General features: G+C 50.6%; 1 protein-coding gene across 1 annotated transcript in view; it reads left to right on the forward strand.

Annotated features, from left to right (window-relative positions):
• LOC137650121 (uncharacterized) overlaps window positions 1-14,222 on the forward strand; it is a 221,210-nt gene that overhangs the window by 29,336 nt on the left and 177,652 nt on the right. Inside the window, exon 2 of the mRNA XM_068383254.1 lies at window positions 9,669-9,925. Coding sequence (XP_068239355.1) covers window positions 9,669-9,925 — 257 coding nt within the window. The remainder of the gene's footprint in view (window positions 1-9,668; window positions 9,926-14,222) is intronic.

Below are 14,222 nucleotides of genomic sequence, written 5' to 3' on the forward strand. Positions count from 1 at the left end.
GTGTTTGGAAGCATCAAACGACCTTCATAACCCACTACCTGCAAGATATGATCCACACGGGCATGGAGATGTTCTCCATTGATCCTGTGGTGGCTGCAAACCAAGTGGTTTAGAATACCTCAGGATCCTTGATGGACAAGTAGCAGGTGGTTGAGGGCATAGGTTATCCAGGATTATTCTGGGATGAATGTAAAAAATAAGGGGTTTTTCTTTCCTTCATGTTCCCTCTCTTTTGGTGTACAGCACCATTTGTCCTCTGCATGGTGGCCTCACCTTTCTTCAGGTAATAACCATTTCCCTTTGTAACCTAGTATAGAATTAATACTTTGCTCCGTAACCGAAATACAAACCACGCTATTTACAAAGGGTATTACTTTTAGCGCAGCTGAAATGACGAGCCAATAGTTTTTAACGAGGGTTAATTACCCCCGCGCCAGTTAGCGGGGGGTGGGGAAGGGTAGCTTACTACCCCTCCCCCCTCCACACACCGGTGACTTGCTTCACTTCACTTTTGGCTCGGCGGTGATCAGACGTGTCTGCTCATCACCTTCGTGACAGCCTTTAATTTTCTGCTTTTTCTTTTCAGCGTGTGTGTTGGTTGGAAGTTGACCTTCAGTTATTTTCTTTACTATGCGTACATGCCCTGGAGTTGCCGGCCGTCCTTGTGGGACTTTCATGTCGGACGTTAATACGGATCCACACACCCTCTGCCCTCAATGTTGGGGCCGACGGTGTGACCAGGATAACATGTGCCGTGAGTGTAGGGAGTGGTCTGCCTCCCAGTGGGAGAGGTTTGGCAGTCGGCGTAAGAAGAAGTCCAAGAGAGACCGTTCTCCTCCGGGGTTAGCCTTGAAGGAGGAAGGTTCTCGGGACTCTTCTTCCGCCGCCCAAACCTCCTCCGAAGCTCCCCCTCGGCCGCCTCCTAAGGAGAGTCGTCCGAGTGGGAGCGCAGGCCCTTGTTCTGTTTCCCTACCTTCGGTGGGGGGAGAGGGCGTCGCCTCCCATAGCGAGGCGGTTCCCCCTCCTCCTCCGGGGGAGGTTATTAATAATGCCTTATCCAGTGATGATCTTTTACAGATTTGGTCGTCCCTGGGGCTTAAGGGCTTGCCCTCCAGGGTCGCTCTTATTGACCTTGTCTCGTTGGGGATCGCTGTTAAGCAGTCGCCGGTGGTAGCAGAGGTAGACCCTCTGTCTATTGTCGACGTCGTGGTGACAGAGGCCTCCGACGTGGCTGGGCCTTCCGCTGCAGGTGCTGTTGCTGGTGATGGTGCTCAAGGCTCTCCTCCTCCTTCCGTACATCCTTCGAAGGGGGAAGTGAGTCCTTCGGTCTCGACTGCTGCTCAGCTTCCTTCTGAGGGAAGTGTTTTGATGGAGACTCCCCTTCGGAGGACCGATGGTCCCGACGATCTCCCCCGAGGCCGCCTCCGCCGTAAGGCTCACCGCCCTCTACGCCACAAGGGCCTCCCTTCCCCTTACAGGGGGACTAAGAGACGCCTTTTTGGGTCTTCGTCCTCCGGGGGGGACTATCCTCGTCAGCCTCATCCTACTGCTCCGCCCTCCTTGAACCTCTCTGCAGACCGCTCACCATCTCCTGCCGGATCTTCGCCTTCTGGAGAACTCGTCACCCGACGGGCAACGGTCCCTTCGGGGCTAAGGGATTCTTCCCTTACGCGAGCAGTGCTAGCGCACAAGCGCTCTCCTGCTCCCCAGCGCTCTCCTGCTCGCCAGCGCTCTCCTGCTCGCCAGCGCTCTCCTGCTCGCCAGCGCTCACCTGTTCGCCAGCGATCTCCTGCTCGCCAGTGATCTCCTGCTCGCCAGCGATCTCCTGCTCGCCAGTGCTCTCCTACTCGTCGACGATCTCCTGCTCGCCAAGACTCTCCTGCTCGCCGACGCTCACCTGCTCGTCGGCTCTCTCCTGATGTTCCCCCCCTCGCCAGCGCTCTCCTGCTCGTCAGCTCTCTTCCGAGCGTCAGCGCTCATTTGAGGACCATCGCCCTGCGGTCTCTGACCACCCGTTAGTTCCTGCTGAACTCCCTGCTCACCATCTGCCTGGTCCTGTGGCTACGCAACATCGTGCTGCGCGTGTGTCAGAAACACATGTTCGCCAACGCGCCAGCGATCTTCCCGTTCCTGCTCGTGAACGCGCTGCACCACCTGTCCTCTCACAGGACACGCGTCGACCTTCTGCTCGCCAGCGATCACCAGCTCGCCAGCGATCACCTACGCGCCAGCGATTACCTCCTCGCCAGCGTTCACCTGCTTGCCAGCGCGCACAGGCGATCTTAGTATCGCCTATTCAACAGCGACAACTAACGCGCCGAGGTTCGCCAACGCTCCTGAAGGAACATGGTTCGCCAGCTTCTAGCTCGCCATCGCGTGATCGCCCGCCTGCACATGCCGCTCGCCATCGCTCGCCATCGCTCGCCATTGCACGATCGCCCTCCTGCGCATGCTGCTCGCCATCGCACGACCCTGCACGATCGCCCGCTTACGCATGCTGCTCCTCATCGCACAACCCTGAACGATCGCCCTCCTGCGGATGCTGATCACCATCGCACCCCATCACGCGATCATTCACCTGCGCATGCTGCTCGCCATCGCACAACCCTGAACGATCGCCCGCTTACGCATGCTGCTCCTCATCGCACAACCCTGAACGATCGCCCTCCTGCGGATGCTGATCACCATCGCCATATCACGCGATCATTCACCTGCGCATGCTGCTCGCCATCGCTTACCATTACGCGGTCATTCACCTGCGCATGCTGCTCGCCATCGCTTACCATTACGCGGTCATTCACCTGCGCATGCTGCTCGCCATCGATTACCATTACGCGGTCATTCACCTGCGCATGCTGCTCATCATCGTACACCAGTGCGTCGACATACCACATCGCGCCATCGCCAACTTGAGCGACTGCACTCACCAGCTCGTCATCGATCGCCTGTGGATCTACATCGCCAGCGATCTTCCTCACCTACGCGGCAGCACGATCCCTCGCCGTCGCGCCAACGCTTGCGTTCGTCGCCTCGGACACGTGTTCATTTACCTGCCCACCCTCGCGCCCACTCGCCTGCTCGCCCGCGCGATCGCTCGCTTGCGCGCCTGCGCGCGATCGCTCGCCTGCGCGCCCGCGCGATCGCTCGCCTGCGCGATCGCTCGATCGCTCGCCTGCGTGCCCGCGCGATCGCTCGATCGCTCGCCCGCGCGATCGCTCGACCGCTCGCCCGCGCGATCGCTCGACCGCTCGCCCGCGCGACCGCTCGCCTGCGCGCCCGCGCGATCATCCACCTGCGCGCCCGCGCGATCTCTCGCCCGCACTCCCGCGCGACCATCGTTCGCGGCGAATTCCACAGCCGGTGGTAGCAGCAGGGACGCGTGCTCCTAGATGGCACTCGGGATCACCTCCATCCAGGCACAGGTTGGTAGTGCAGGACGAAGACAGGTCAGTACAGCATTCTTCCCCACCTTCTTTTCAGGCAGGTACCGTCGTGTTCACTCCAAAGGATCGCCCGATCCCTTTCTCTTTAGCGAGGATTTCGGACTCTGTGTCCTTGGAGCAGCAGACTTGGTTTGGTCCGCTGGCATGGGCGTTAGTGAGGGTTATGAAACCAGCACTCGCCGGCCAGGGTGACAAACCAGCGGCTGTCTCTCCTACGCTGAAGAGAAAGAGAGGAGTGGACTTCGTGGTGACTTCCCCTAGGGCGAAGTTGGTTCCCAAGAGGTCGGTCTCGAAGGTCCCTTCTCCTGCACGAGTACTCTCTCCTTCTCCCGTGGATGAGGCCTTTCCGTCCTCAGGTGAGTCCAGTGGGGCGGTAGTCTTCCCCTCGGCACCAGGGGGGGAGACTTCGCTTCAGGCAGGAGAATCGTCTCGTGAGGAAGGGGCCCCTCGAACCTCGTTGTTGGGATCCTGTATCCCTCCCAGGAGGGAACCCAAGGATTCCAAGACCGTCCCTAAATCCTCTGCAAGGATTCGTCAGGAACCCACGACTACCCAGGGGAATGTCCACGTATCACCCCAGGAAGAGATTCCTGGGGCAGGAGACTTAGCTGCCAGCCCGCAGGGAGGAGAACAGCAAGAGTCCGAACATGCCTTCTGGCAGGTCCTAAGCCTGATAAGGACACTTAACAGACTTACGGATCCAGTCATCGCCCCCCGTGAAGGCAAAGACACGATTCTGGATGAAGTGTTTGACGTTCGGAAGGCCCCTAAGACCAGGGCAGCTCTGCCCTGGTCTCGGGGGCTGAAGAGTGCCAGAGCTAGGGCCAACGCTCAGCTCGCACTTCTTGCCTCCTCCAGTCGTTCCACTGCCGGGAACAAGCTTATCCCTCCTCCTCGCCTTCAGCAGAGGAGGTATTTCGAGATCCTGGGTGAGCACAACCTCGCTCTTCCTCTCCATCACTCTGTGGAGGAGCTGGCGAAGGGAGTTCCCCTGGAGAAACTCTCTGCCCGGCAGGTGTCGTTCTCGGCGGCAGAGATCCTTAACCACGAGAAGGTCGCTAAGTGTGCCATGCAGGCCACTTCGTGGCTGGACTTCTGGCTAGGATCTCTGGGCATCCTATTGCGATCGGAGGACTTGTCCAAGGAGACCAATAGGAAGGCCCTAGAGACCTTCTTGCTCTCGGGCACCCGCTCCATCGAGTTTTTGGCGCACCAGGTTACCACCGTGTGGGCCAACTCGGTGTTGAAGCGTCGCGATGCTGTGTCCGAGAGATTCCATCCGAAGGTCCCCGCTGTAGATGTGTGTAGGCTCCGACATGCTTCCCTTCTGGGGGAGAGCCTGTTTGAGCCTCAAGACTTGGAGCGAACGGCTGAGAGGTAGAGGAAATCCAGCACGGACTCCTTCCTCCACAGGGCCCTTACAAGTCGGCCCTATAAGCCTCCAGCCCCGCCACAACAGCAGCAACAGCCTCGTAAGGCTCCCAAACAGGCACCGGCAGCTAAGAAAGTGGTGTCTAAGCCCCAGCCCTTTCCAGCCAAGGTCAAGAGGGGCGGTAAGTCCTCCAGGGGAGGCAAGACTCCTAGGGGTGGTGGCCGCGGCCGCAAGCCCTAGGGGTGGCAGTCCCCTTGCATGTCCACCTGTGGGGGATGCCTTCAGCGTTGCGTCCGCAGGTGGCAGCAACACGGGGCCGATGCTTGGACGGTCTCAGTGATCGGCCAAGGTTATCGCGTCCCGTTCACGTCATCTCAAATTCCCCTGACAGCGAATCCAGTGTCGTTGAGCTCCTATGCCATGGGATCGGCAAAGGGGCTGGCCCTTCAGGCCGAAGTCGAGACCATGTTCGAGAAGGGTGCTCTCCAGGAGGTCGTGGACGGCTCCCCAGGCTTCTTCAGTCGACTCTTTCTTGTAAAGAAGGCTACTGGAGGCTGGAGACCCGTCATCGATCTCTCAGCTCTGAACAGGTTTGTCAAACAAACCCGGTTCAGCATGGAGACAGCAGACACGGTCAGACTTGCGGTGAGACCACAAGACTTCATGTGTACACTGGATCTAAAGGACACGTACTTCCAGATCCCAATCCATCCGTCTTCCAGGAAGTACCTGAGATTCTGCCTAGACAAAAAGATCTACCAGTTCAAGGTGCTGTTTTTCGGTCTCTCCACAGCTCCTCAGGTGTTCACCAGAGTGTTCACCCTGATTTCATCTTGGGCGCACAGGAACGGCATTCGTCTCCTTCGTTACTTAGACGATTGGCTGATCCTAGCAGACTCGGAGTCGACCCTTCTTCGGCACAGAGACAGGCTTCTGGATCTTTGCCAGGATCTGGGGATCGTGGTAAACCTCGAGAAGTCCTCTCTGCAGCCGTCCCAACGACTGGTTTATCTAGGCATGCTAATAGACACCAATCTCCACAAAGCCTTTCCATCAGACGACCTGATAGCAAGGCTGAGGAGGGTGGCGGAGCCTTTCCTCAGGCGAAAAGAACTCCCCGCCCAATCGTGGTTGCGTCTCTTAGGCCACCTATCCTCCCTGGCCCGTCTGGTTCCAAACAGCCGCCTCAGGATGAGATCCCTTCAATGGCGGCTCAAGTCCCGGTGGAATCAAGGATCCGATTCCCCGGACATTCTGATCCCAATGGGGTCTCTGGAACAGACGGACTTGCGGTGGTGGCTGGCCGACGAGAACCTGCGGAAGGGAGTGAGTCTTCTCGTCCTCCCCTCGGAATTGACTCTGTTTTCGGACGCGTCAAAAGAAGGGTGGGGGCCGCACGTTCTGAACCAGAGGGCCTCAGGCCTTTGGTCAGAATCAGAAAAGTGCCTACACATCAACCTGCTAGAATTGAAGGCCGTCTTTCTGGCTCTTCAGCAGTTCCAACGGTCCCTGGCGGGTCACTCCGTGGTGGTGATGAGCGACAACACCACGGTAGTGGCTTATATCAACAAGCAGGGAGGCACTTTTTCGCAACAGCTATCCCATCTTGCAGTAGAGACTCTGAGGTGGACCGAAACCCACTTGATAACACTATCACCTCGCTTCATTCCTGGCAAGAGGAATGTGCTCGCCGACAGTCTGAGCAGGGCTTCGCAGATAGTGAGTACCGAGTGGTCTTTGGATCCTCAGATAGCCAACAAAGTCCTGACTTTGTGGGGTTCCCCGACGGTGGACTTGTTCGCGACAGCCTTGAACTTCAAGCTGCCCCTGTACTGCTCACCAGTCCCGGACCCCAAGGCACTCTGGCAAGATGCTTTCCAGCAACGGTGGGACAACATCGACGTGTACGCCTTCCCACCATTCTGTCTGATGAGAAGGGTGCTCAACAGGACCAGACTATCGGTCAACTGTTCCATGACTCTAGTAGCTCCGCTATGGCATCACGCGGAATGGTTTCCGGACCTTCTGCAACTCCTGACGGAACTCCCAAGGGAGCTTCCTCCACGACACGAGCTTCTCAGACAACCCCACTCCGGTGTCCCTCACAGGGCCGTAGCCTCGCTTCGGCTTCACGCCTGGAGACTATCCAGCGTCTCCTCGCGGAGAGAGGCTTTTCGCAACAGGTTGCGGAGAGAATGTCTCGGCACCTGCGAAGGTCCTCTGAGGGAGTCTACCAAGCGAAGTGGAGAGTCTTTTGTGGTTGGTGTCGTGGAAGGGGTATCTCTCCACTCGATGCCACTATTCCAGCAATAGCGGACTTCTTTGTGTATCTGCGAGAAGAAATGCGCCTTTCTGTCTCGGCGGTGAAAGGCTATCGCTCAGCCTTAAGCTTGGCCTTCAGATTGAAGGGTGTGGATATTTCTTCGTCGCTAGAACTCTCTTTACTCATACGTAGCTATGAGCTTACCTGCCCCCAGTCGGAAGTGAGACCCCCTCCTTGGAACGTGGTTCGAGTCCTCAGATCTCTCAAGAGACCTCCCTTCGAGCCATTACGCCAGGCCTCCGATCGCCACCTGTCTTGGAAGACGGCTTTCCTACTCGCCTTGGCCTCGGCCAAGCGAGTTAGTGAACTTCATGGTCTCTCATACGACATCGCCCATTCAAGGGGATGGGGGGAGGTAACGTTCAGGTTCGTCCCTGAGTTTGTGGCCAAGACTCGGAATCCTGGAGTGCCGGATCCTCGGTTCGACTCTTTCAGGATCGCGAGTCTCCGTTCTGTAACAAACGACCCAGACCAGCTGCTACTATGCCCAGTGAGGTGTCTGAGGTACTACTTGAAGAGAACGGCTGCAGTCCGTCCTCATGTGTGAGCTTTGTTTGTGAGCACAGGCAGGACAAAGAGGAGAATCACCAGGAACACCATCTCAGCTTGGATTCGAAGGGTTATCCACCATGCCCTGAATCCTGACCCTCCTCCGTCACGTCGCCCTCGGGCCCACGATGTCAGGGGTATTGCTACATCCCTGGCCTTCAAGAGAAACTTCTCTGTGACGCAGGTACTTCAAGCTGGGGTCTGGAAGCGTGAAATGCCCTTCACAGCCCACTACCTGCAAGACGTGACCCACAGGAGCCTCGATACGTTCTCTATCGGCCCTGTGGTGGCTGCACAACAGCTGGTCTAACCTCAGGCTCCTTTTTGGACAAGTAGCAGTAGGTTGAGGGCGTTGTTACCCGGTCTTAGTCTGCGTGAGTGAAAGAGTATGTCTGACCCTTACTTCTTTCTTCATTCTCCCCTTTCTTGGGGAAGTAGCATCCTGGTCCTCGCATAGCTGACCTCGACCTCTGCAGGTAACCCATGCTTCTTTGTGCTCCTAGTATTAAGCTTAATACTGTTGCGTCTCCCATACCCTGACGAGGTGGTATGGGGAACGTCCTATCCTAGAATTCCTATCTGAAGGTCTCAAGGTCAACTTCATAGGACGAGTCACACTCTCCTCCTCACACTGCTTATGTAGGCCACTCGTTCCTAGCGATGCTAGGAACCTGTGAGGTACAGGGGCTCCCTCTCTCTAGTGCTGCTCACTGAGGGATCGAGCCCCCGGGCAAGCCGAAGTCAGTAATGCTGGGGACTTTCCATCCTTCCTAAGGGGTAAGTCACCCTTTGTAAATAGAGTGGTTTGTATTTCGGTTACGGAACAAATGACAAATTCGAAGATAATTTGTATTTTTCCTAACTATACAAACCTTAGCTATTTACACATACTGTATGTGCCCGCCATCCCTGACCCCCAAGTCAAGTCCTACCTCTAAGTGAAGTGAAGCAAGTCACCGGTGTGTGGAGGGGGGAGGGGTAGCAAGCTACCCTTCCCCACCCCCCGCTAACTAGCGCGGGGGTAATTAACCCTCGTTAAAAACTATTGGCTCGTCATTTCAGCTGCGCTGAAAGTAATACCCTTTGTAAATAGCTAAGGTTTGTATGGTTAGGAAAAATACAAATTATCTTCGAATTTGTCATGTTAACACACCGATACTCCACGCGAGGTGGGTATTAGGATACATCTATGGTTGATGTTAACATTCCTATTTTGATCTCGGAATTCTTTCCTAGACAGTCAAAGCGCTAGTTATGACATGCGCACAGGTTGCTCAGGCCACTATCTGTGCGATGCACAAAGTTTAAATGAGGTGTTGGGGTTCATCTCTGTTGCAAACCAAGCTGAACGCTAGAAAACCCCAGTGGTTGAATTTTCATTCTCCTGGTAGGCGAATCATTCTTAATAAATAGCATAAGGTTTGTAGGAGTGTTTGGAGCGAACGACAAATTTGAAGGCGATTTGTATTTTTCCTAATGCATACAAACCTGTATGCATTTAAACAATGTGTCCCGTCATCACCTGTCCCCCTTAGAAAGTCCTGCCTGCAATCAAAAGTGGCTCGAATACACTGGTGTGTAACTGAGAGAGGTAACTGGCAACCCCCACTACCCCTCACTAACCCCATCCCTTGGCTAACTAGCTTGTTGGGCAGTTGCCACCTCACTTTAAAGTCTCAATGGCTAGTCTTCCAGCTTTGCTGAAAGATATTCCTAATAAATAGCTACAGGTTTGTATATTTTAGAAAAAATACAAATTGCTTTGAAATTTCTCATATTTTTAAATGATTGTTTAAAATAATTTTTAGAAATAATTGTTTAATAGTTTACTATTACCTATATTACTTTTAGTTCTTCACTGTTTCTGTGTTCTGAGCTGCATGAATTCAGTTTCTCGTGTGTGAGTTTTGATAGAAAAACATTGTTGCTTGAATTTTTTCTGAATTCATTGTGTTAATACTCATTTTATCCATTTTGTCAGATCCTGCTACTGAAGCCGTTCAAGAAAGCCAGCAACCATCATGCCTTCCATTAAGTTCTGTTTTAAGGTTTTTCAGTCCAAGTGTTCCTCGTTCTGCTCCACGGAAACACCTTCTTAGTAACAGAACACCAGGAGGTCCACCTGCTAAAATAGCAAAACTGTCAAACTCTAAAACTGTTTCTCCCCCTCCTGTTACAACCACAAATAATGGAGGAGGATCACTCCATCTGTCTTCGCTACTGGTCTCTTCTGCTAAGGTTAGAAAATTCATTTTTTATTTAATGTGTTGGAATTAGACTGTTTTAATAGTTTATTTGATAATGTTTGATAGCACTAAGTTGATATGTTGTCATCAATAAAAGTTTATAACTGAAAAAGTCTTGAATTATCTGATTAAAGTTTGAATGTTTAGAGTTGCTTATTTAGAAATTTGTTTGTTTGAAAAATTCATAGATTTATTTTGATATAAAGTACTTCAATAACTTAAAGAATAGACATTTTATAGATACTGTATGTTGAAACTCATTCCTCATTTACAGATACTATCTTGAAAAACTTTCTAAACAAAGCTTATTACTGTTTTTTATTCATTGCTATTATTATTGAAAAATCAGCTATCATGTGAAAAGATTTTTGTTCTGACACTAAGTACAAACCCTTTGCTATTTATAGGGATTATACTTTTGGCAAAGCTGAAAGACGAGCCTTAAGATTTTTATCCTGGTATAATCACCCGCCCATTAGTTAGGGGGGTTAGGGCTAGTAGCTCACTCCCCGCTCACCTACAAATTAGTGTTGTGCTACCACTTTTGCTTTTTTGCTTGGTGGAGAACGTATGTTGTCCCTCTCTGCCACCCAACTTGGCTTCCCATTTGACTTATTCCTTTTGCTTTTCCTTTATAGGTGCGATTGTTTTCTTCTTTTGCCGTCTTTATATAGACCTGTCCAGGACCTGAGGGATGCTCCTGCGGGACTTTCATGTCCTCTGTTGAGACGGAGCCACATCCATTGTGTCCATCCTGCCGACGGTGGTGCTGTGACCAGGACAACACCTGAGATAAATGCCGAGAGATTTGGGAGACGATGCAAAAAGTCTGAGAGATTCTTTGCCTTCGGAGTCTTCCTCAAAGTTGAAGAAACCTCAGACTTTCTTGACCCCCCAATTTCTTCCCAAAGCACCTGCTCGATTTGTCTATTCTGGGGAGCAATTGAACAGGAGTGTTGACCAATTAACACCAGGTCAACCTTGGGGTTCAGGTTCAAGGGACAGTGCTGCTTCCCTTAAAGAAGCAACTCTGCCCCTTCCCTCAGGCAGAACTTTCTCGTTCTCTGATGTTTTACAGATTTTGGCCTTAGCTTGGAATGACAGGTCCCCTGTTGAAGTAGGCGCTGTTAGAACTTCTACAGCTTGGCACTGAAAGGAAGCAGACACCGACTGCCTCTTAAGTAGAAGGCCCTTCACCGATGAGTTTGGAGCACAGAGAGCTTGGAGTGTATCTACCCCTGCCGCTGACAAGATGCGGCCATCACCACCGCGTGCAGCTGCTGTCGTTGCCAAAGACCGCATTCTCTCCCGTGCCGAGCCGACTCTTCCTTCGGGGGAGGAGCAAAGTCCAAGGCCGGTTTCTCCTGTGGGTGGTCACCTCTCTTGTTCGCGAATGAGGCCCTCCTCAGAGACTCCGTTCCTGAGACCTTCTAAACGTCACCCTGCCACTATGCTGCTGCCCTGCCCTTCGGAACATGTCTCCCCAGCGGAGGATATTCGCAGCTGCTGATGAGATATCTGTCCTCCTTGCCTGCATCCCATTTTCAACAGAAGCCCTCACCATCACAAGGATCATCACTCCTCCTCGTCAAGGGAGCGTAGTCCTCACCACCCTTCCAGACGATCTCCTTCTCCATCTGTGTGGAGACGTCTCTTCGCCATTCCTGAGGACCGATGATCTCACTCTCCTTATGGGCGTTCGCCAGCGGCTTCTCGTCACTCGCCAGCTTCTTGTCACTCAGCAGCTGCTTGTCAATCTTTGTCTCTATTTAGGCTTTATAATCCTGCACCACAGAGCTAAAAACTTTAAAATATTGTGCATCGATGATAGCATGCCTTATTGATAAGGGAGTTATTTTGATCTGCAAGTTAAAGTTGATAACGGACTAGGCAGGGTTGATCAGCTGATTTGAAGGAAAACAATACATAAGATTATAATTCGCTATGTTTTTAATTATAAATACGATACTAAAATGTGAACAATACATGCATTATTATTGGATACAGTAATAGAAACACCAGGGACAGCGTGCATGCGTTCGTTCGTTCAGATTGCCCGTAGCTTGCAGTAGCCACGTTCCTTCTCCTTGCACATTCCTTCAGCCAAATCTACTCTAATTCAAATAAATTAGCGAAATCATTGGATTTGGGAAATGCGAGAAGGAATGAAAGATAGGAATGACCAATAGCAATGGTAATACTGTATGTGGAATGAGGGATAAGAAAGGGGTTTAGAATGATTAATAAGATGAAAATGATGAATGAATGCTAGAAAAGAGAAGATGAATAAAATCGTGAAAAATAAAGAGAATCAAAAGAGGTGGAACGATTCGTTGTAGATGTGTGTGGGAAAGCAAAGTAAATGTACGAAAGGGATTTGGGAAAAGAATTAAAGATATAATTATAATAAGTGAAGGATAATAATAATGTGAAGGGGATATCATATTAATATGCATGATAGGTTACATCAGTGAGGTAATTCTGTGAAGTGAATGGTCAAATCAGTGGGATAATATCGTGAAAGTGAACATAGTTTGATGACGGACTACGCAGATTTGATGAGCTGATTTGAATGTAAACAATACATGAGATTATAATTCACTATGTATTTGATTATAAATTTGATACTAAGATGTAAATATTACATGCATTATTATTGCATACAGTTAAGTGTAACACCACTTTAATCAAAGTCTGGTTTATTTCAAATATAGCTGTAATTTTTTACCACAGTAAATGGATACACACTGGACAGAGGGAGCTAGGATAGTGGCGTGCAGCGCTCCCAGTGTAAAGGACCGTGGGCTATGTGAAATCATCACCTGTCTTGAATTTTATTGCAATTTTTATGTGAATTTTTATTTATTTCTTGGCCATCCCATTGGTGTTGCCAACTATTAGAAATCAAATTCTTAATGGTGGGTAAACAATAACGAATTTTTTTTTCCCCCTCCTTGACCGCGAAAAACCAAAACCGCAAAGTAAGAAACCGTGATTAACAAGGTCTGACTGTACCTCCAAATTTGACATTTTGTTCCTAAGCAGATATGAGCCCTCGTCCTTTAATAGGAGTTTGTTTCACTGTAGTTGTAGCTCAGCTGCTGAAATTTAATGAGGTGTCAGAAGTTACTGGCGGATGGTGGGGAAACCCCGTCCCCTTGCCAGCACACTGTGTAGCTGCTTTCTTTTTAGCCGTCCGTTAGTACACGTGTACTATCTTCATCCTTAGCGGGCTGCTTTATTCTTTTGCTTTTTATTTTGGGGAATTACTTGGCAGATCATTGTGTGCTAGGGATATTTAGGAAGAAGTGAGGTTTTGAAGTTTTTTTTCTAATTGAAATTGTCAGACCACAAATAAAAAACTTTTTCTATTGTACAGCTATACTCAAGAAAATCTGCAACAATTCTATATCCATTTGGCTTCAAGAAATGATTAGGAGAACGTATCCTCCTTTGGCTGATGATCTGGAAGAATCAGCCGAAGTTCGCGCTCACGAAGTCAGAGGGATTGTTTTTACACTACCCTTGTAGAATAACCTGTCAGTGAGTCAGGTGTTGAAGGATGGAGTCTAGGGATGCCAGGAAACCTTCTCAGCTAACTTTATGCGGGAGTGTACTTGCAAGTCCTTGAATACGTTCTCACTGCTACCTGTGGTAGCTGTTCAGCAGATTGTGTACCAAGCCTAGCTCCTTAATAGGATAAGAGGCATCTTGTCTGAAATAGGTGTCATAACTAAGTCTAGGATGAGAGGTAAGAAGGTCTGGTCCATTTTTCTTTTTCTTTCGCCTGGGGATGCAGCAGTTGTATCGTTATTTGTTGGATCAGCGAGTACTGAGTGCAATTTTTCTATATGAATAGATAGAGAAATATCTCCCCCATCCTCCTTATGAGGGGGAGGATGGACAAGAATGTAGGCAACCTCTTTACTTATTGACCATGCTTTTCATACATCCTACCCTTTTGAATAAAAGTTCTTCAGGGAACGTCTGTTGCCGGACCGAAACCTAGCCTATCACCAGAGAATCTTTTCTTGTGTGGTGAGGTTGGATAGGAGTGAACACTTATGCACCTCCTCAAGTGTGTGTTTAAACATCCTGGGATTTTAAATGGACTTCCTTCTTCCGTAGAATATCTTCTATTAAAGGACAAAGGTTTTTATATGTGTAGGAACAAATCTTAAATAATTTAAGTAATTTGTATTTTTCATAGCTATATAAACCTGAGTCCTTTAAGTTTTACTTTCTGCCTCAACCACCCCATAAGTCCTAGGTTAAGGTCAAAAGTGGCT

Source organism: Palaemon carinicauda, chromosome 11, assembly GCF_036898095.1.
Source record: "Palaemon carinicauda isolate YSFRI2023 chromosome 11, ASM3689809v2, whole genome shotgun sequence".
Classification (NCBI taxonomy): Eukaryota; Metazoa; Arthropoda; class Malacostraca; order Decapoda; family Palaemonidae; genus Palaemon; species Palaemon carinicauda.